General features: G+C 28.6%; 4 protein-coding genes across 4 annotated transcripts; 2 read left to right on the forward strand and 2 right to left on the reverse strand.

Annotated features, from left to right (window-relative positions):
* Positions 1–1,635: 1,635 nt before the first annotated feature.
* LOC108330939 (30S ribosomal protein S16-2, chloroplastic/mitochondrial) lies at positions 1,636–2,985 on the reverse strand. Its single transcript, XM_017565542.2, has 3 exons — positions 2,720–2,985; positions 2,538–2,583; positions 1,636–2,156 (listed from the first exon to the last, which is right to left on the reverse strand). The coding sequence occupies exons 1-3, from the start codon at positions 2,850–2,852 to the stop codon at positions 1,934–1,936; spliced, it is 402 nt and encodes a 133-aa protein (XP_017421031.1). The 5' UTR covers positions 2,853–2,985; the 3' UTR covers positions 1,636–1,933.
* Positions 2,986–6,942: 3,957 nt separating this feature from the next.
* LOC108331114 (uncharacterized) lies at positions 6,943–9,524 on the forward strand. The gene is made up of 9 exons (XM_017565740.2): positions 6,943–7,282; positions 7,412–7,574; positions 7,672–7,715; positions 7,867–7,944; positions 8,029–8,182; positions 8,563–8,715; positions 8,819–8,929; positions 9,097–9,162; positions 9,270–9,524. The coding sequence occupies exons 1-9, from the start codon at positions 7,032–7,034 to the stop codon at positions 9,366–9,368; spliced, it is 1,119 nt and encodes a 372-aa protein (XP_017421229.1). The 5' UTR covers positions 6,943–7,031; the 3' UTR covers positions 9,369–9,524.
* A 6,290-nt stretch (positions 9,525–15,814) lies between these two features.
* LOC108331318 (heat stress transcription factor A-9) lies at positions 15,815–16,966 on the forward strand. The gene is made up of 2 exons (XM_017565973.1): positions 15,815–16,120; positions 16,201–16,966. The coding sequence occupies exons 1-2, from the start codon at positions 15,821–15,823 to the stop codon at positions 16,894–16,896; spliced, it is 996 nt and encodes a 331-aa protein (XP_017421462.1). The 5' UTR covers positions 15,815–15,820; the 3' UTR covers positions 16,897–16,966.
* A 101-nt stretch (positions 16,967–17,067) lies between these two features.
* On the reverse strand, positions 17,068–18,785 carry LOC108331143 (BTB/POZ domain and ankyrin repeat-containing protein NPR1-like). The gene is given in 3 exon segments (XM_052876673.1): positions 17,068–17,422; positions 17,425–17,552; positions 17,554–18,785. Coding segments are annotated over 3 exon segments (801 nt in total). The 5' UTR covers positions 18,120–18,785; the 3' UTR covers positions 17,068–17,315.
* Positions 18,786–23,645: the final 4,860 nt, after the last annotated feature.

A 23,645-nucleotide genomic window follows, 5' to 3' on the forward strand; every position in this document is an offset into this window, starting at 1 on the left:
ACAAGGACTATTAGGAAGAAAGATAGTACAAATGTGTTCACAAAACTAATTCTTAAAAACAGGTAGTTTATGGTATCTTGTGTACTAAACTCTGAAAGTAGATTATCAGGTGATAAAGTATCTAATAATATACAATTTGACAAGGTGGTAGATGACTTGGGTTTACAATCGTTTGTTTCATTAAATAATTAGTTTTGTTTCCAGGATAACTAACTATGTATTGTTATGTCCCTAATACAATAGTGAATTATATGTATTTATTGGAAGACGTATTGAGTGATTTTTTTTTCCAGGAAAAATCACATCATTTTTGTGGATTTTCATATGTAAATGAAAAAAACATAAAAGAAACTGGTAAAGTTACATTAAAATTATGTGAAAAACAAAAATAGTTGATTCTTGCAAAAGAACACAATGAAATTAATAAGTTTGTTTTTTAAAAAAATAATCATCTTTTTCATTGACCTATGCTACCATTCAATCTCTATACACTATTTCATTTTTTATACAAAAACCCATAAAATAAAAATATGATTATTAGAAAACAATGATGAATTTCTAATTGAAACTCATTAATTAAGTGAATTAAATTTGTGAAATTAATTCACAAATTTTATCTTAATTATAAAATCTTAAATTATCACACAACGCACTCTAATTTTAATTTGAATTGAAAAATATATTTTGTTAGTCCAATCAACCTCGTTAGGCTAATTTGATTAAAAAAATAAATTGTTGAAGTATGGAACTAAAATCCTCAAACAAACAATTTGCTTCTAATAAATAAAAAGTGCACGAATATGTACAATAAAACATGAAATAAGAAAAAGGTATGTGAAACAAAAATAATGAACACGAATATAAAAAAATATAACGATTTTGGCATTATTTTAAAGTAACAAAGAAATGCTATATTAATAATTATATTTTATAAATAAATAATAAATGTTTTGTTATAATATAATGAAAGAAATAATTAAAATAAAAATACTAGAATAATTAATAAAATTAAAATAACCAATAGAGACCAGGGATACATATTGGCAAAAGGCTAATCAAGTTTAAAACTAAAAAAGTTAAAATAAATTTAAATATTTAGACCGAGTTACTTAAGCTACACAAACTAATTTTGAAACCCAACCCACTGAACTCAAAACAATTTTAATTGAATTGAATAATAAATTTTAGCAAATCCCATCTAAACTGATATGTGATTGTTCCCAATAAGAAGATTATCGGAAATTACTTTTGGATTTGTGAAGTGGTGCCACTTACAACCTTATGAAGATTGTAGTCCATATGAAGATTTCTTTTTAAAGATTGGTTTCAAAGTTTTGGTGTGTTTTATCTGTTCGGCAGCAGAATCATCATCTCAACTATAACATCAATCTGGATTTTCTTTGAGCCTAAATGGAGAATAGAATATCCTAAAATACATTTCATATTGCCTCATCAGATACACCTCGGTTATCATCCCTATTTAGAGACGAAATTCCTTACTCAGGCAAACCAAATCATAGGTAAACCATTCATGTTTCATGTACATTATACTTCTGCTAGTTCTTAAATCAAAACAATCTCTATACAATAGTAATTTATCATGTAATTTATTAACATTTCAAAAATGCACGCACATAAACAAAGAAATTAATTGGAGAGTACAAAATTCCACAAATCCATTTACAGGGCAATGAAGGAATAAGCCCAAAATAAAATGAATTACCTTTGCTATCGCCCTAGCAGCTTTAAAAAGTTCCACAAAAACAAAAGTAGCATGCAAATCAGAGTAGGATAGCCTATCAATTCACTTTCATTGACTGAATTACACATAATAGTTATTGGCCTACAAATTTGATGAGTGTCTTACCCCAGAAAAGAACCCAACTTCTCCAAGAAAACAGTAGTTATTCTATTCAGTTCTCCTGTAAGAATCCTAAAAAGGGTTTTCAGCAGCTTCATGTTCATGGTCATTGTTCTTCTCATTGGCAGACTTCTCTTGATTCAGCACACGGCCAGTTAGAGCATCGACAGGGCGAGTATCACGCAGTCCACCTTTACGCCCCATTGCCACCATAGGTGGTGGGGGCAGTACCCCAGCTCTGAATAGAAGCCGTTCCACAGGCTCTGAAGGCTGAGCTCCAACAGAAAGCCAATACCTAAAGAAGAACAAGAAAAAACAACAGTATCAGGAAAAAAAAAATGACATGCTTCCTCATTTCTGTCTACAAGAAAAGTCTCTGGTGAATAATTTCTAACAGGAACATTCACAGGATATTCACACAACCAGAAAATTTTCTATTTCTTTTCTCAGAAACACCTAAATTAATTCTAATTAGGACATGATGAGGTACAATTTCTTATAAACGGTTCTATAAGATTACAAAAAAAATCTTCATAAACTAAATCAAGCTTATACAGAAGTTAAAAATATAATTTACAGAGGAATTTAACAATTTCGCTTATATTTCATTAAAATTTTAATTATTGAAATATGAATCACCTTCTTCAAACTGGCATAGCAAGAAAGAATCACTTACTTCACCCTTTCGAAGTTGAGACCCATTCTCTTGCCACCATCTTGACCTGAGAGGAAACAACAAAAGGATAACATCGAGGCACGAATCTAACTAATCACCTCTGGGCATTCGGAAAAACTTCATCTTTCGGAATGAATCAGAAAAAGAAAAATGAAAGAGAAAAAAAGGGGAATTGTGAGAACCTGGTAAGGGATTGTAGTAACCGAGAACTTCAATGTGTTTGCCATCTCTGGGAGATCTGCTATCAGCAGCCATGACCCGATAGAAGGGTTTGTTCTTGCATCCGAACCGCGAGAGCCGAATCCTCACCACCATTTTCAGAGCCAAAGCAATAATAGGGTTCTGGGTTTAGTCGCAGAACACTGCTTACTTCTGCAATGTGTTTCCTAGCTCAATCTCAACACTTTTTTTTTCATTGAACGACGACGCATTGGGCTTCTGATGCTCAAGTTGTAGAACTTTTATCAATTTATTGGATAAAATAATATCTTTATTTCAAATTATCAAGTTGATGTAATACTACTTATATTGAAAAGAGATGGAATACTAGTTAAAAACATGGTTTAGGTTAAATTTGTATAAATATAATATTTTATTAAGTTAAAATTGAAATTTAGTTTTCTTTAATTTTTATTTTTAAATTTAATTTTGGTCTTTTTGATTTTTTTTTCCATCATTTGAGTCTCTCTATTTTAGATATGCAATTTCAATCTCATTTTGAATTTGCATAAGTTCTACATTTTAATTGTACATTGGATGGATATGCTAAGTTTAATATTTAATAGCACCAAATATACAAAATTAAGTTAGATTAAAATAATTGATCTTTTAAAATATGAAAGGTAAAAATAAAAAAATTAAAAGTAAAGAATCAAAATCACGGATTGAAAGAGTGTGAAAAATAATTTATTTTATTTTTTAAATGATGTAACATATGAGTAGTATTTTAAAAACCGTGGTTAAAAACAACCGATAAAAAAACCAAAAGATACATTCACAAATAATACACAAGAAAAAAGTGTGATATGTAAAAAGAAGTATAATTCTATTTTCAACTCCATCACCCCCAAATCCTCTCTATTGAAAAAAGAGATCCAAAAATTCTTGAATCCTACTAATTCTATTTTTTTTCTCACTCTCAAATCTGTCAAAATAAACTCATATACACAAATCATTACTTTCTTATCATTAAATATAATGTGTCACATCAAACAAACACAACCTAATTATATATTAAGTGTACCACTCACTCCTGATATTTACTTTGGTCACTTCAATTTTTCATCACATCATCATTCATCCATGCTTTATAAAGTCAATGTAACTTCTAGGCTTTGTTCGTTTAGAGTGATTTGGGAGAGATGATTTGGGAAAGATGATTTGAATGGATTTGAGTGGATTTGAGGGTAATTTTTTTTGTTATTTTTTTGAGTTGATTTGTGAGTAATTGAGAGTAGATTTGGAAGTAAAGTTTGTGAGAATTAGTGTATGATTTGATTGATGTGATAGATTTTAAAAATTTGTTTAATTGATAGGAATTAAAAATTACCAAAATGCTCATAGTTATAAAAGTAATATAAAATGTTATTTATAAATGTTATATTTAATTGTAAAAATGTTTATAAAAAAAATTATGAATAATTTATAAAATTAATGTTTAAAAATTATAAAAATTAAATAATCAACTTATTTTTAATAAATTAAAAAATATAATATACCTAATTTTATTAAGATGTAGATTTTTTAAATTATAATATTAAAATAATTATAAAAAAAATTGAAAAATATATAACCTGTAACCGGTTACGCGTTTGTGTAAACGCGTAACCAGTTACGCGTTTGTGTAAAGGCGTAACCAGTTACGCGTTTGTGTAAAGGCGTAACCAGTTACGCGTCTGACACCAAAACTTCATTCTTGTGTAACCGGTTACACTCTTCTGTAATCGGTTACGCCACTCTTCTGTGTTATACTCTGTAACCGGTTACACTCTGCTGTAACCGGTTATCACTTCTTCGCTGCTTCCACGTTTGGTCATCTTCATATCCGTACAGGGCATATGAGTCTTTGTGTATTAAATCAGAACAAATCTTCTCACTTTCGCGGGTGACCAAAACTGCATCCATCCCGCAAATCCATCTTCGCTTATCCTCGCTAATCCTCTCATACGAACACAGATAAATTTTAATTCCTCGCTCTGTAATTCGCATGAACAGTGAATACAGGCGGTAGACAATTTTTTTTAAATATTTTCATAGATAAAAAAAAAAGAAAAAATGAAATAAACATCTTTAAAAATTAATATTAATAAATGTATATAAATTAACAGGCCTTGCATTATTGAAAATCATTTGAAACCTTTTCCATGGTTAACGGAAAAACTTTTGCTTTTTTAGATTCAAATTCATTTGAAATGGTGGACTTAAATAATTTGCTTGCACACTTCAACATTTTGAACTAACGTTATAATGACGTTCTCTTACTATAACAATCAAGCATATACCAACTTTTTGTAATTACACTACTATAAAAAAAGTTAAAAATGGATGACTTATGCCAACAACTTTTTGTTATTTATTTATTTATTTATGTTAATTCCCACTTTGTATTTTTTAATTAAAAATAGTTTTTACTTTATTTTCACTTATTTTATTAATTGTTTTTATTTATTAATTTATTTTTCTCTCAGTTTCCTAATATAGACATTTAAGTATATCATGAGCACATTTTTTTAAGTTGAAATTATTGCCCATCTCTACATAAACTATACTATATCAGCGTTAACTTTGTACGTGGATGAATATTTTTCTTTAGAAGATATAAGTCAATTTGATAAAAAAAATTAAAATATTTTATAATAAAATATGTTATGTGATTACATCTACAAAACATATTAATTAAATAGAATACATTTCTAAAATTATATTTGATTTTACATAAATATCTTTAAATACAAAATTAAATAGTTAAATTATATTGTTGAAAGTCTCACATCAATTAAAATAAATTTTATAATACATAAGTAAGTATAAATCTTACTTTACAAATAGGTTTTGTAGGATTGATTTAAGTTTAAAATACACTTCTTAAAATGATACGAGAGTTATATCCTAATGAAGTTTATTTCTTGTTTGGTTTGTTGTTTATTTTTAGGATTAAGTTAAGTTTGTTGTCTCACCCAGACTATTTATTAATGTTTAGTCATATTTCATGTATATGTCTCAATACTATAATATAATAAATAAATTAGTGTAAATCTTATCTTACAAATTGGATGAGAATTAGATTTATAATATTTTTTTTATATATTTTATACAAATTTGATTTCATGTTTCATAATAAGAATGAAGTGAGTGAAACAAGTTTTGATTTCTCCTCAATGAAATCAATAGCAGTTATATTAATTGTACATAATAATAACACAGAGCCTTTTGGCCACTGTGATTTTCATTTGGCTCAACCTATGAATCTATGATGACAGTTGAAAAGTTATGCAGAGCAGGTGCAAATTAATAATCTGACAGACACTGGTTTCATATCAGACAGAAAGAAGCAGCATGGTCACACTGATATACATGTGAAGAAGTTGATGAACGAGAAGGAAGATACTTGTAATACAAATAGAGATACTTGCACCGGTTTATGTTCAACCACTTTTCAACCAAGTTCATAAATTATACTTTAATATTATCATAACGTACATGTGGAGTGACTCAGAACACACATAAATGTGTTCCTGAAAGAACAAATCACTGGAGTGACATATTCTTCAAGTTCTTTTATTGTTTGCGTGATATTTTATGATTATTATGCTAGAAAAAACAAAAAATCAACTTTATATTAAAAATTATATGAAGTTTGATTTTAATAAAACTTACCAAATGTGATCCCTTTATAACAGAGATTGAATTCATATTATAAAAAATCTATACACCGTCGAGATATTTAAATTAAATTCCAGGGAAAACAAAATACTTTATCAAAGAAAGTGAAAATTTTGAAATTTAAATTAGGAAAGTTAATTTACTTTAACTTTCTATGCAGTCAAGCAAAACAAAATACATAAAATAAAGAACATGTAGAACATCGTCATCCACATTTTTTTTTCTATTTTATTTCCTTTTAATAAAAGTACATGAAAGAACAAAGATAATGTGTTATTTCTGATAATACCATACCATCGTACATTTTGACGTTCATTTGATATAAATTATAATGATAAAAAAATGTAAATTTTTGTATTGTTTTAAAAAAGAAAAAGCTAAAAAGTAACTAAATAAACTCTAAAATATTTAAGAGTGTAAAACCATCTTTAGTCTTATCTTACTTAATAATGGACAAAAAAATATACTGAAATGTAGAACATGTAGAAGTAAAAGAACAACCTTATAAATGTAAACATCCACAAGCATGTAATTTGAATCTGGCAAGGAGACTAAAGTACAGTTCACAACATCTTTCTCTCAGTCTCACTTTGTACTAAGTTTCTGTTTCCAATGGCTACATCGGTAAAGAACAACTTCCTGAACCATGCACTGGCTTCCAAACTCCAGCAAGCACTGATCCGCAGGAAGGACAGTGTGCAGGAACAGCACCAGAGCAAAGCCAAGGAACCAACCAAAGCTTCTTCAAAACCTGTGGTACTAGTCACCAATGGTGAAGGCATAGACTCTCCTGGTCTAACATTCCTCGTGGAGGCACTCCTCCGTGATGCTCTTCTTGATGTTCATGTCTGTGCCCCACAATCGTAAGTTTCCTCAAGTCATGATTTTTCGTGAGTTTAAGTTGTTCCAATGTGTGTATCATGGCAAAACTTCAACTGGGGTGAGCTGATTTAACCCTTAAGAATCTTTACAATGGGATTTTGATGATCCAGGGATAGATCTCTGTGTGGTCACTCGGTTACCACTGGGGAGACACTAGCTGTGTGTTCAACACAAGTTGGTGGTGCTAATGCCTTTGAAGTGTCAGGAACCCCAGCAGACTGTGTCTCTTTGGCTTTGTCCGGGGCATTGTTTTCTTGGTCAAAACCTGTTTTGGTAGGTTCTGGTGCTATGCACAAAATCTATCATCAGCTATCAAATACATATATACAGTGTTCACACCACCATTTTAATTGCATTAATCTGAAACCAGGTAATCAGTGGAGTAAACAAAGGAGCAACCTGTGGTTATGACACGTAAGTGTGTGATCAGTTCTTCTTTTGGTATCTTACAATTCAATTTGGAAAAGCAATCGACTCGTTTTCAGAGATATACAACTTTATTTTGCTTTTCTAATTCAGCTTTCAAACTTTGGCATTTTCATTTGGTGTTTTTTTACTGATGTAGTTTGTACTCTGGGGCTGTTGCTGGAGCTAGAGAGGCTATGATTTGTGGTGTGCCTTCTCTTTGTATATCATTGAACTGGTATGTGTCATGCATTCTTATTTTTTCTATTCTCCTTTTGTCCCTCCTATGATCTTGTGAACTATGCTGTCCAATGTCTTGCAGGGAAAAGAATGTGAGTTGTGAAAGTGATTTGAAGGATGCAGTTGCTGTATGCTTACCATTAATTCAAGCAGCCATAAGTGATATTCAGAAAGGGATTTTCCCCAAGAATTGCTTCCTCAATATAGGGATCCCAAGCTGTCCTCTGACAAATAAGGTTTGCTCTCCTGATCATCATATTTTCATATTCTAAAGTTTGCCAAAAATTGGCTGCATAACCGTATAATCATAAATTAATGTAAGCAACATCCTTATTGTTTGATGTAAGCCAAGTTTGGATGAATTTAGCACATATACTTTTGAGTGGAATAAAAATGGAGGTAGTACATTAGAAATTTCGTCCAAGTTAAAATCAATTCATGTTCTTCAACTTTTAGAGAGGTAAACTGATATAGATTGTTTTTAACTTAACAGAGACGTTTGATTCATTTGACTAATTTATTTGCTTTTTTGTAAGTGTTTGATGAAAAGTTTATCTAAACTGAATCATATCACATTTAGTTAGACACTGTGTTTTCCAATACATTTTGTGAATAGGGTGTGAAAGTGACAAGGCAAAGTCCAAACAGAGCTTCTTTAAATTGGCAAGCGGTGTCAACAAATAGGAACCCTTCTGCAGGCCATTACATGTCAAACCAGCAAAGTCTTGGAATCATGTTAGCAAAACTAGGACGAGATGCCTCTGCTGCCGTAAGAATATCTCATCTTTCAACAGCTAGTTTTCTTCTTCACAGGGACATTCTTTCATTCTCTCATTTTTTTAATGGAACTTGCTTTGTATACAACACTTCAGGCAGCAGCACGCCGGCTAAACTCAAACCGCAAGAACGTGGAGATTGAATCAATTGGTGTTGCTGGGAAATTCAGTTCTCAACAAAGCATAAAGAAATACTTCAGAATGGAGGTACCATTAACATCATTTTCCAAGTAAACAAACATGTTCTAACATGATTCTAGTTTGAATTTGGTACAATGAGGATTGATAATAGCACACGTTTGAAAATATGTTCTTTCTTCTTAATGTTGATGCTTCTTTTCATTTGCATTCATGGCTTGAGTTCTCATTTGCAGTTAACTGAAAAAAGGCAGGAGAATAAAGAGGATGATTTAGACTCTAGAGCACTTGAAGAGGGATATGTGAGTGATAATTTTGTGTTTTGGATGATGAATTGGTGGGAACTAAGCATTATTCTACATTATTATATGCTAATTTGTTCCATGTTTCGATTTGGAATGACAAACAGGTTACTGTCACCCCTTTGTCTGTATATGAAAATGGTGACATGGAAATTCAATCATCAGTCTCCAGTTGGTTAGCTATTGGAGTCAGTGGAGATCAATGAGCAATTTGCATTGTAATTGTGGCAATTTGAAAGTGAGAGAGTAATGCTTGACAAGTTTGATATTATGAGATCATAGAAAGTATATCATGTGTCATTGGCCAGATTCTGTTTCATTAACTTAATCTATATATTCCTAGTCCACAATTCAGTTTCCCAATGATCAAATTTTGACCTATTTTTGCAATTTTTAAAAAAAGGGGACTTTAAAAATAAAGAAAAATATTATTTTATAATAGAAAGTATAATTTTAATTTTAGGCTTATAAAAAATAAAATTTTGTATTTTTAATAAATAAATATTATGTTGGGTTATGTAAATAAATGTGACATTCATGGTTATTAATTTAACAATTTTTTCAATTATCATTGATAATAACGTTTTTGGTGTTGAAAAATATTTGAAAAGAATTTTTGAAGTACTCACGTATTTTATTGATCCAATACACTTTTGGGTCAAATCTTTATTGTTTTTGAACTCCTTGATGATTAAATAGTTGATGACATGTATTAATTAAAAGAAAAAATATCCTTATTAGTTCAAGTCTTTCATCTTTTAGGCTTTGTTCTTTTAGAGCGATTTGGGGGAGATGATTTGTTGTTTTTTTGAGTGGATTTGTGAGTAATTGAGAATGGATTTGGAACTAAAGTTTGTGAGAATTAGTGTAGGATTTGATTGATGTGATAGATTTAAAAAATTTGTTTAATTAGTAGAAATTAAAGATTACCAAAATGTCCCTAGTAATATAAAATGTTATTTGTTAATGTTATATTTAATTGTAAAAATGTTTATAAAGAGTAAAAAATTAAAAATAATAATTAAAATTAATTTTTTAAAAGTAAAAAAATAATAATTTAGTAAAATGAATTTATTTATTAAAAAAATTATAATTTTTAGAAGTAAAATGAATTTAGTAAAAAATTTATAATGCTCAGAAGTAATTTGCAAACAACATCTATTAGAACATCAATTTTTGGAACTGCTTATATAGAAAAGTATTTGAATGAATTGATTTCATCATTTGATTATTGTGGTATAAATTACAAAATTGATAACCTAATTGGAAAGAGTAAAGGGGACAAACTCTATCAATTTAGCTCTAACAATTAACCTAAATAAAGGAAAAATAGATATATAACAATTTGCTAATAAAGACTAATTATTATAATTTAAAACTAATTATTATAATTGATACTACTGAATCTATAATTAGATTTATTCCTAGGACACTACCACATCCAATAGAAAGAATAACGTACCTTTAAGAACTTAAAAATGTAATAAAAAAAAATGAGTTATCAAAACGAAAATAAACCAAACTCAGAAGTGAAATTGCAATTGCAACCCTGGCCGAAGGCTTCCAACCAGCTCAACAATTTATTCTAGTTTGGACCCAATTAATTTGTTTTGTTTTGAACAATTTCTTCTATCTACGCATATTGTGACCTGAAAATTTAAATGAAATGAAGGCAAAACATCACACAACACAACAAAATAGAGTATATACAGCACAGCACAAAGTAAACGTAATACTTTTTTTAATTTCAAACTATTTTCATCAAACAAGTATACATTTGGACTTATTTTCTATCATCCAAAACTTCTGTAGCTTACTAATATTTCTCAAACATACATTACCTTGTATAAGTCATACTGACATTGCTAAACCTCTCTTCGAAAGTCATATCAATAACAACACATCAACCACTCTATTAAAATTTCCTAAATTATTAACATCTCTCAACTCTAGTTTAGAAAGGGATACTGAATTTCAGAAAACAGCAAGAACTACAAAGTATTAAATAAATTCAAAGCTATTTAACTCACTGTATAATTATATATGTCATCGATCTTGAAACGAGAGAGGATAACTCACTTATTTCGAATATCCCAACCACAAAGATTGGTCACTTCCGTGAGAGCTTCTCTCCATCTCTTACCTTCCTCCATCTTGCCTTTATTTTCTCTGAATTTGTATTCGTGTTCTGCAAATGCTATGTCATAACATCCACTCTGTTTGCGAACCACCGAAGGATCAACATCATCAAATATAGGTATAACACGTCTTGCCCATGTTTGAGCGCAGTTACGTGTGTCTCCCACTTCGTGCAAGCACCAAATGGAAAGTCCAGAGGCTTCAATGGCTTGCAGTAGCTCGGGTGCAATGGATTAACCTTTTTTTAAATCTTTATCATCTTTGAAGGCATGGATGCCGTTTCTGCTTCCACCAGCTGCTCCCGTTTGAACCCAATACCCCTCCCCGTAACCAAAACTGCATATTTTTCCTAGGTGTGTAACAGGATACCCCTTTGAGGGAACCGAATACACATGTGTCTACAAAACTTCATACCACTGTAACCGCATACCCACTAGCCGTAACCGATTACGCCACCCACTTTCGTACCGTTCATCATCTTCTTCGCCTCTCAAACCCGTGGATTCTTCTTCATCTTCAACCCGCAGCTTCTTCATGCCATCAAAAGTAAAAGCCTGACCGTTATCAAACTTTTTAATATATATCCCTTGGAATCGGTTCTGTGTTACAAAACTGTGTGCTAAGGAATCGGTTGTAAATGGTAAATAGATATACAGGGATGGAATTTAGCAAATAGGGCGAGGGCACATAAAACTTTTTGCTTACAATCCGCGCAAATCTCTTCCCATACGCGGGTGACGAAAATTGCATGAATCCTGCAAATCTATCGTCGCTTATCCCTCGTAATCCTCTCAAACGAACAACACACTGTTTCCAAATCATTGCTCGCAATTCGCATGAACAATGGTATCCGTTCATGCGAACACAGTCTTAGTTTTTGTTTTATAACTTTAAAAACTTTAATGATTCCTTCGAGATTAATTTGTATATTAACATTATTTTTTTTAAAATAACACGTATGTCAATAATAATAATTAAGTAGTACATAATTATATTAAAGAGAGTTCAAACAAAACTAACATACTTGTTTTAATGAGATTGTATTTTTCTTAGTGTACTGAAAACTAAATATATAAATAATTATTGTACTCAACCGATTATTTACTTTTAATAATATATTATCCAAGAGTTGTTGTTGATATATAATATAATCTAACTTATTACGAAGTTATAGTTTTACCTTTTTTTTTAATCACTCATTCATCGTTTTCTTTATTTTTTTTTCTCCACTTTTGATCAATAGAACGAACACATTCTAATGAACACTCTAATGAGAAAGTGAGTGATTAGAGATTGAAGAAACAAAAACATACCTAAAATCCTAAATTAGGGACAGGGGAAACACCTTCCACTTCCTCCTCAATCACTTTCAATCAGGGTGATCTAGAGAAGTGAAATTTGATGTGTTAATGTGCTTTCTTGGAAGCTGGTTTTTCATAAAGTAACTATGACCTTATTTATTTTTTCTGTTACATGTGAAAAAGTTGTTAGAGACCCTTGTAATCTACACATTTCTTGTGCTCATGGATATTCCTCCATTTTTCCAATTTCTTCTTCCAAAACTGCTAAATCTGACGAACAGACAAAAAATTAAAAAAAGTTAATTACTAATTTAAAATTGATGATGTTAAATGAGTAATGAAATTTGTGAAGGTGAATGAGGTTTTGATGATGGAAGTGAGGAAGATGATGATAATGTCTAAAAGGTTGTGTAAGAAAAAGATAAAATGTCATGTCATAATAATGGGTCGCATTCTGTACTATACTCTTAACTGTTTAAATGATGTTAGTAAAATGAACTAAATTAAATAAAATTAACAAAAATTAGAATATAATTAAATAAAAAATAAAATAAATCACAATTAACAATTTCAAGAAAACAGTAACCAAACTAGTATTTAAATTAAAAAAAAAACAAATATTTTATAAAAAAGTTGTTTACAGAAAAAAAATATTCAAATATTTTAGCTAACCTTTATCAAATTGTTATTTATACTTTTGTTAAATTTTATGTTTGTATTTTTTTATTTTGATATAAAAACACATACTTGTTGACATTTAATATATAATAATATTATTTTTTATTGCAATTTTTATTTTTTGAAATATTTAATTAATATTTGTACCCGTGGGAGGTATCTATTCTCCGATGGGGAAGATAACGGAGATAATGCTCATATAAAAATACAGATAAAAACGAATTTTTATTTGAGATAAAAAAGAGATAATTAAACCTACTTTATTATCCTACTAAAAATAACAACACCATTATAATATATATATATATATATATATATATATATATATATATATATATATATATAGGGGTTTGTTAATGCGTGTATGCCTGTTTTTCAGTTGGTACATTTTAGCAATGTGTTTTAGTAGACAAAAATATCCTTATATATCATGAATTCTAAGTTTTAAGGTTAAGGGTATTTTAATAATATTCATACTCAAAACTAAAAAAAAGAAAAAAGAAACCCCCAAATCCTTACTCACCTCTCTCATTCCTCTCAACCCTTTCTCTTTCATTTTTCTCACTCCAATCTTTTCTCTGTCATCCCACGACTGTCATCCCACTTGTCGTTAAACAATCTTACAAAAAAATGATTTTATAATGAGTTTTGATCTTATAATTTTTGTCTTATCTAATTTTATCCAATTTTCACAAGCATAAAGGAATTGGTAATTGACCTGGAAAAAATCAGAAATACTCGTTGTTAAACAATTTCTTACAAAAAATGATTTTATAATGAGTTTTTATTTTATAATTTTTGTCTTATCTAATTTTATCTAATTTTCACAAGCATAATGACATCAAAGGAATTGGTAATTGGCGTGGAAAAAATCAGAAACACTCGTTGTTAAACAATTTCTTACAAAAAATGATTTTATAATGAGTTTTCATTTTATAATTTTTGTCGTATATAATTTTATCTAATTTTCACAAGCATAATGACATCCGAAAGAATTGGTAATTGGCGTGGAGGGTTTTTTTAGAGAAGATGATTCAACATATGCAAATGATGAAATTAGAGAGGTTAGTAAAGATTGTGAAATTGAAGAGATCCTGAATGAACATTTGCCTAAAGATGAATATGTCAATGATTGAGATGAATGAGAGAGGTGAGTAGGAGTTTCTTTTTTTTTTTTAAGTTTTGAGAATGAAAATTATTAAAATAGCCTTAACCTTAAAACTTAGAATCCATGATATATATATAAGGGTATTTTTGTCTACTAAAATTCGGTACACAATGCTAAAATGTACCAACGAAAAAACAGGCGTACGCGTTAGCAAACCCCACCCCATATATATATATATATATATATATATATATATATATATATATATATATATATATATATATATATATATATATAAGTGATTAGTATATATTTTTGTTTTGCAATTTTATTTTGTAATAAGTATATATATTTTTTAAATTAAAATAATTATGTTACTCTTTAAATTGTAGTTTTTTATTTAATTTACCCATTGTTTAATTTAATATATTTTTTTAACTGAACAACTTTTAAGTTAAAATAACTATTTATAATAAAAATATTAGTTACAAAAAAATATTTCATATAAACTTGTAAAATTTATTTATTTTTATAATTAACATTTTATTATTTATGTTATCATAAAAAATATTAATATATATAAGTTTCACAGCAACAACTACTAATAATAATAAAAGATAGACTTAAATGGTTAACTACCATTAATAAAAGTGAAGCTTTAGAGGAGCCGTTTCTCACAAATTTAATAGACATAATTATATTAATATATAATTAAATTTTTTGTATTAGTATTATTTATTATATAGTTTTAAATTTTGATATGTTTCACACTCGCAGACTTCTAATTTTTACACACACGGAGAGACATTATTTTTCTTAAATATTTATAATAATGACTTGAATAACACTTTTCTTAATTTTATTTTCTATGAACTGTCAAGTGGGACCTTTATGGTAACTATACACACACAGAAAGTCTACAAAGACTTAATAAATAAATGAGAAAAAAATTCATGCATAATAAATTTTATATTTTTATTGTTGTGAATATAAATATTATATTAAGTAAAAATGAAAAAGAAATATCGTATAAAAATATTATAAATTTATTTTCTTAAAATTTAAAATAAAGAAGAATGATATCAATTTTTATGTACGGTTTTGAACAATTGATGATACATATTTTTGATTTTGAAAGAACATTTTTGAAAGTACTACTCTTCATCTTTATTCTTCAATTTAATATCTCGAAAAGAAATTTATCTTTAACATCTAAATTGGTGAAAAATAAAAATACAATGACTTGAAATTACGAATTGTATTATTATTGTTATTATTTATATCACATAAACTAATTCTTTTAGAACCCTCATAAATATAAACAAAGACATGACTACATTCTTTTTGACCGAGACACTTTAATATTAAATGAACATGAATGTTGGCATTAGTTAAGAAAAATAAAGCGTTGTTTGGAAAAGAAGAAACGAAAATGGATGTTTCCGAGTGCGAGTCCCTTCAGAAAGTGAAAGCAAAGGAACAAAACAAGGTTGGTTATCAAAACGGCATTGTTTTGGTGAAGGAAGAAGATGATGTTGAGTGGGGTCCACAACCGTTCGTGAAGAAGATATTGAAAATGGTGGAAGATGAGAGCTTGAACCCAATTGTGTCGTGGGGTGAAGGGCGTTGCAGTTTCGTGATTTGGGATTCTGCTAAGTTCAGCAAAACCATTCTTCCAAACTACTTCAAGCACAGTAACTTCTCTAGCTTCCTTCGCCAACTTAACAACTATGTCAGTGTTCTTAATCTCTTTTTTTCCATTTTTGCATGCCATGTTGCATTCACTGTGTAGTTCTTAATTTCTTCACGCAGGGGTTTAAGAAGGTTAATCCAAAGCGTTGGGAGTTTGCATGTGAAGGTTTTCAACCAGGAAAAAGGCATTTACTGAAGAATATTGTGAGAAGAGGAAGAAAGAATAAGTTGTGTAATGAACAACTTCGAGGTGAAGTTGAGGAGCTGAAGAAGGAGAAGAACGTGTTAGCACTGGAAATTCTAAAGCTCACACAACGGCTTAGGGATTCACAGGTTCAACTTAACAATTTTGAAGAACGGCTTCGGTATGTTGAGTTGAAGCAATATCAGATGTTGGATTTCTTCAGCAGAATGGTCCAAGTGCCTGGTTTTGTTGAGGAATTGGTTCACAAGATTCAGCAGAAAGATGGGGTTGATGGGGCAGACATGGTTAAGAGATGCAAATTGTTGGGACCTCAGTACTATTTGAGCTTCTCTAATAAGGGCACAAACACTAGCTCAAACTTTGGTTATTATAGACAGCAAGGTTGTGAACAAAATGGTATCACCAGCTCCTGTCCTGTGAAAGATGATTCATACATATCTACACAAGGGCTGAGGACTGATGGTTATGATGTGTCACATGCTTATGATGGTGTGTTAGAAGAATTACTGAGTGAGAATTTTGGTGAGGATGTAAATGTAAGTGTGAATGAGTCAAATATATATCTTGAGTTGGAGAGTTTAATTGGATCCACAAGTGGATTGGTGGGGTGAATCAGTTTACTGAACATCTCTTAAGTGTTTACAGAGTGATATTGTATGCATAAATAAGAAATACAAAACATAAAAGGCAATGCTTCATATTATGTAAAAGCAATGCTTCATTGGACTTTGAAGAGTTTGGTGAAGTCCTATCACATGCACTGTGTTAAGATCATGCAGCAATGTTCATACTCTGAAATATTCATTTACAAAGTAGTAGATAAGAGTAACGAAAAGGGCATTCAGTCTTCAATTTTAAGACTCACCCAGATGTTGATTCAATTGGGTTGGTGAAAATTCACAAGCTCAATTGTTTTACATTGTCACACACTGACATGGTGGTACACTGTTGTTCAATCAGAAACTGTACTATATTAATGATAATTTTTTATTGGTTGATAAAATACGTTTTTGCAACCTAGAAATTAAACTCATTGAAGAATTTGTAATGTGAGAAAATAGCTAACTCTATTTTCAAGGTACAACAATTTCATGCGCAAATCATCCCCTGCCAAAGCAAGAGAAAGTGATGCCTCTGAGCTTGCTCCAATATCTCTATGCACAATCGGTCATTGCATGACACCTTTCCTTCTTCAGTGGCATTGTAATAATCCAAAGCCTTGGTGAGACGCTTTGAAATCTGAAGGGCATTTCTACCATCCAAAGTGAGAAAAGAAGAGAGAAACTATAATATTAGGCTCTTTTCTCATTGCAGCAACATGCAAAACACTATAGCCCCTATGGTTTTTGTGGTTGACATCAGCAAGTCCAAGGTCAAGAAGCTCGGAAGTGGTCTTCACATCACAGTATGCAACAGCATAATGAAGTGCATATGCATCATCAAGAGTGGTGTGCCCCTCTTTCAAAAGCAATCTTACCAATTCCACATCGTCTGAATCCAGAGCCCTGTGTATTCTGTTGACAAGTCTTATCAGAAAAATTGAAGTTTCTGGGCATGTGCATGCCATGTTCTATTTGTTAATCCATGTTTGTTTCACCAAAGATTGAGGCAGCTCCTTTTCAAGAGTGGTGATATCAGCATCAGATTTAACCATCATCTCAGTGCACCTTGCTAGCAGTCTATCACACATTTTGCCACATAAGTTTGCGACCAACAGAATCATCAAAATCTCATCTACCAACACCTTATTAAGAATGCGTAATAGATTGTCCTGTAAGAAAACAAAACTGTTCTTGAAGCGTGCACAAAATGAATTATATATAGATTTCAGCATCAAATTTCCTTGCAAATTATATATTCCTATTCATCTTTTATGATGGTTATTAACCACTGCTATATATTAATATTATAATAACATTCAAAATATACCGCGAATAGAATAAGTCCTCAAGAACACAGTAATCTGAGAAATTTTGTTCGTGATTTTGTTAACTTTTCTAAAACTTTTTGTGTAAAGACTGATTGAGATAAAGCCATTGTGAAAATTCATTAAAAAGGAATGGCCAAGAAGAAACTCAGACGAGATGAAAGAGAAAGTTCATTAAAACAATGATATATAAATTCAATTAGAATTCTCATAGCTGCTTCACACTGTTAATAATTGAACACGTATCTATCATTCTCAGAAAGACAAATGATGGAGAAAAAAGTCAATCCCGCCCTCCAGGATTGACCCCAGATGCTCCGACAGAAGCCTCAGCGGCGTGACTTCTGAAGCACCCGAATTTGCACCGCCACTGCAACACACCCCACTGCTCTTGCTGACATCGGTTCGAATCCGAGAACCCACTTCTGAAGTTCCTTTTTTGAAGCACGATTCAGGTGGAAAATTTAGATATATACATATATATACAGAGAGAGAGAGAGAGAGAGGTTAAGGAAGAAGGAAGAGCTATGCATAATATCGTACCAGGAGCATGAAGTTGGTATACAAGGTCAGAAGAGAGATAATCTACTGCAGAGGTTGTTCATTTGCTTACGTAAATTGAGAAGATTTTTCTCAAAATAAACTCAATTTTTAAATACAATTTACTCAAATAAAGTCAAACGATTTACTCATTGATTACATTTATATTTTTGAAAAATCGATTTTTTAAGAGTCAAATTTTCAAAAATATCAGATAGAGACTTGAAATTGATTCAATCCGGTTTACTTAAAAGTATTTTGTTAATTTCAATATATTTAATATATTTATTAGTTTAATAAATAATTATAATAAAAAATGTATAAAACTATAGAAGTAATATAATTTTTTTTAATGAATTATGGACCAATTAATTTTAATCCAGTTTGAAATCGTTTAATCCAATGAGTAAACTAAATTTAATTAAACTTGCATTTAGTAGTATACTAATTAACATTAATATGAATCAAATCACTGTATTACATCCTCATCTAAATGTTAATTATTTATTATTACAATTCAACTAGTAATCTAGTATTCAAATTTAAATATATTATGCTAGTTAATTAAAAAATACCCCATCGAAAGTTCACCTTGACTTAAATATATTGAATAAGCCCGTTCTCCCTTATGCAGAAAATTAAAGAAATTATTTGTGCGAATTTCAGAATTTTCTCTTTAGTGAGTATACAATTTTTTTTTCTTATTTTTCTTAGTAAAACAAAAAATTATTTTTCTTAGTAAAACAAAAAATTATTTTTCTTGTATGTACTAGTCTAAGTGAAATAAGTATAAGCCTTGGTGACTTAAAATAAAATTATACATGTTAAAAATTGTTATATATATTAAAAATATTATTTTTTATTTAATCAAAATTTAAATAAGACATAAATTTGAATGTTTTCAGCTGCATTCACATAAAAACAATTATCTAGTGCTCAAAATAATTTATATAATTTTCAAAATATCTTATTATTTAAATTTTATCGTTTCATTTCTAATTTATTAATTAGCTTACAACTTATTTTAAATTTCTTTTAACTCACCAGTCAACTCGTTTATTTTCTATTTAATAATTCATCTGATAAATTAAAAAATAATCAAAATAGAAGAAACAAGTTAAAGATAAAAAAAGTTTATTTAGGTTTAAGTAAAAATATATTTAAACAATTTTAATAAAAGTTATGAGCTAACGTGTTAACCAATCAATTTTTGGTGAGTTAAACTATATTGTAAAATTTATAATTTATAAAAAAATAAATCAAATTGAATTATCTCTTTTTGACTAAATTTATAATAAGTCAACTCGTATAAATCAGATTGACTATTAACATTTTTACTTATGTTATATTATATTTTTTATATTATATTATATTATTATTCTATATTATTTTCACGAGTTTTAAATGACATTATCTTGAATATTACATAAAAGAAAAAAAAACTTTATAATAATAAATGAAGACAACATTTAAATATCCAAATCATCTTCGAAAATCATTAATTCATGCATTTTGATAAATATTTTGATGAAACACATTGTATTAGTGAAATACTGTTTTCAGTTCAAGGAAAATATATTTAAAACTAAATGTATTATAAAACACAAGTTAGTGTGGCAAATTCTATCAACTAGAAAAATATCAATTATTGTTAGAACTCTAATACAAAATAAAAGATTGAGACACTATTTATAATTATTTTATTCAAAACATCTATGTATAGAAGACTTGTGATCATGCCAACCCAATTCATACGCGAAGTCTTTGCCAAAATTCTTATAAGTGATAGATTATAGAAATATCTTACTAAACAATAAAGAAAATGTTTTATGTTTGTAAATATTTACTTTACGAAGTATTTATTTTTTGGAGAATTATTGTTTACATATGCTTTCTTTAGAGTGTTATCTTTGTAATCTTATAATAACTCTTTTGTTTTTAGTTAGAAATGACAATTAAATAAAACTTATAAAAGTTCTAAATGGTTTCGTTAAAAAAAAAACTTTGTTTTATACTATAATCATTCTTAAATATGTGTTTTGAATGTTACTTTCACGAGCGAATAAGTGAAGGTTATTGTACTTATTCTCTTTTCATTATATTTATTTTTATGTATATTATTTTACCTATAAATATAAATACAATGTATCCAAGCAAAAACTACAACAAAACACAATAATTTTCTTTAATTTTTTTATTTTTTGTTCTAAATTATCTTTTAAAAATATTATGATTTATAAAATGGAAAGATCATTCCTTATATACAATCAATCTGGTCAGTTATTATCTTGAAAGAAAATATTTATTATTTTGTCTTGCTTGGACACTAGATGTTTTATCTCTAAAAATAATGTTATATGTCTTAATATTAATGATTTATAATCTTTTCTATATTAACAATTTCTTTTATTATATTATTATTGTTTCTCACAAAATTTGTGGGTAGACTTAATCTATGTAATGATGGGTTTAAGGTTAACGAGAAATCTACTTAGGTTTATTGAGAGAAATTTACCTGGGTTTATTGAGAAAGTGTTGACTTGGTTTTATCGAATAGAAAAAATATATGTTAACATAATATTTTGACACAGCATATAGACGTGCGTTAACCTATTTTAATTTAATAAAAGGACTATGATATTTTAACAATTTTTTTATAATAGACTATGTGTCATTATTTTATTGGTCTGTATATTTGAAACAAACTAATCACAAACTATTACATATGTTGTTGTAAAAAAATTGTTAAAAAAATTGTTAAAAGACATTTTCCTTAATAAAGAATGATATGTATTATTTTAAATTTAATAAAAAATGATATGTATTATATTAAAATGTTGTGAAAATTCTGTATTGACATGTTATTGTCCGAATAGAAAAAAATGAATAACATTGGTTGTTGGGAAAGCGGAAACGACCAAAAGCATCAAAATCCAGAGAAAAGTGAAGGGAACTTTTCGTTCACTTCATTTACTCAAACGATTTGTTGGATTGAGATGCCAACCTTTCATCCACACACACAAAAATTGCATCAACCTCTTAACTCTTTTTTTATAAGCAATAAATAGATAAATATGGTAACCCATTGCTATCAAGGACCCTCTAATTTCCAATTTTATGTTGTTGTACTTTTAACTATTTGTTATAGTGGGCCAATGGCCCAACCTATTTCACTCACTATCCATGATGGGTGATACCTTCACTAATTCATCCAACTAACCCAATATTCAAATTCTATTATGCGTTCTAATTGAATAAAATTAAAATTTTAATAAATAAATATATTAAATATATTTTTAGTCTTTAAAATTGGATGTAAAACTAAAACTAGTCATTTTCTTAAAGTTTGGTATAATTTGCTATTCAAATTTTTAAAAAATACATATAATTTTTTTAGTCTAATTACATTAAAAAAAATTTGATGTGTTAAGTGAGATTTCAAACTGAAATTTGAGATGTTTATATTCTTAGATATATTTTAACTCGAATATTAGTTTAGAATATGTTTGCCATTAAAAAAATAATGACATTGAATTAAAATAGTTATATTTATTTATTTTTTAAATTTCAAAATTAAAATGTTCAAAACATTTTGGAATTCCAATTTCAACACTGAAATTAGGGTGAGTGACATATTTAACCAAACTAAATATTAACGACCATAAATTATATATTTATGGTAATTTATAATAGTTGATTACATTAAGTTATAATTATTTATTTTACTCTTGAAGTCTTTTAAAACAATTTTGAAACCTAACTGATTCCATTTTTCGTCCAATCTATGTGATAGGTTGACAACCTGTCAAACCAAACCAAACCTAATTTATCATACTTGAAAAATCATAAAAATGAAATAAATAAGTCAGTAAAGTAAACTACAGTTTATTTTATTTCTATATTTTTATTTATTTTTCCCATACTAACATTTCTATTCTTATTATATTTTAATTTATCTATTTATTTTTTATCATCTAAACAAAGTCTCGTCAATGGAGTTTTTCTTGTATTGTATGGTTGATTTGCAGAAGGAACAAAAAAGAGTTCCATTACAAGGAGGACTTGTCAAAAATTGACGTGGACGTGACTCTTCCTGATTTAATAAATTAATTTGAGATGCGTCTTTCTTAATTCAATTCATCTATAATATTTTAATCGATTTGAAGTTTCCAAGAACCCTAAATTTGATGTAATTCTGTCACGTTATCACACATGCTTAAATTATTGACCAATATAACTACATAATCTTCCTTCTACCTCGGTCGTATGTATGTTTTTTATTAGTTGTAACATTTTAAATTTATTCTTATTTTCACTAAGGATGTGTTTTACACAAGCTAGTTTATGAGTTAATCAGAAGTTGGCAATTAGTCAACACTAATATACAAGCTTAAATTTTTAGTTTATAAATTTTAATTACAAGTTTGTTTATTACTTTACAGTATTTGGTAGAAATAATTCATAAACTAGTTAATACGTATAAAATTTATTATAAATATTTTTTTAACGAAATAATGTTGTTATGTGATTATTAATTTAAATCTTTTAAAATAATTAAACTTTTATTAAACCTTTAATGCTTCAATTTATTTTGTTTTTTAAAATTGTATGTGATTAAACGTTTTATTTATTTAAAGAATTAATTAATAATTTAGTTTATGTTTTTTATATTACCGAATTAATTATAGAAATATTGTTGTTGTCACCTTCTTTCTTTGTCTCTCTGCGTAACTATTTTTCTCTTGTATTTAATTATGATATATTATATGCCATTCGCGAGAAAAATATGGAATTGTGTTTAGAAGGACATGTTGATGCTTAAATCAAACAACACATTAAATATAATATATGCAATAATAATGTAAATATAGGTTTATGATTCACTCGAGACAA

The sequence above is a fragment of the Vigna angularis genome, chromosome 4 (assembly GCF_016808095.1).
Source record: "Vigna angularis cultivar LongXiaoDou No.4 chromosome 4, ASM1680809v1, whole genome shotgun sequence".
Taxonomy (NCBI): Eukaryota; Viridiplantae; Streptophyta; class Magnoliopsida; order Fabales; family Fabaceae; genus Vigna; species Vigna angularis.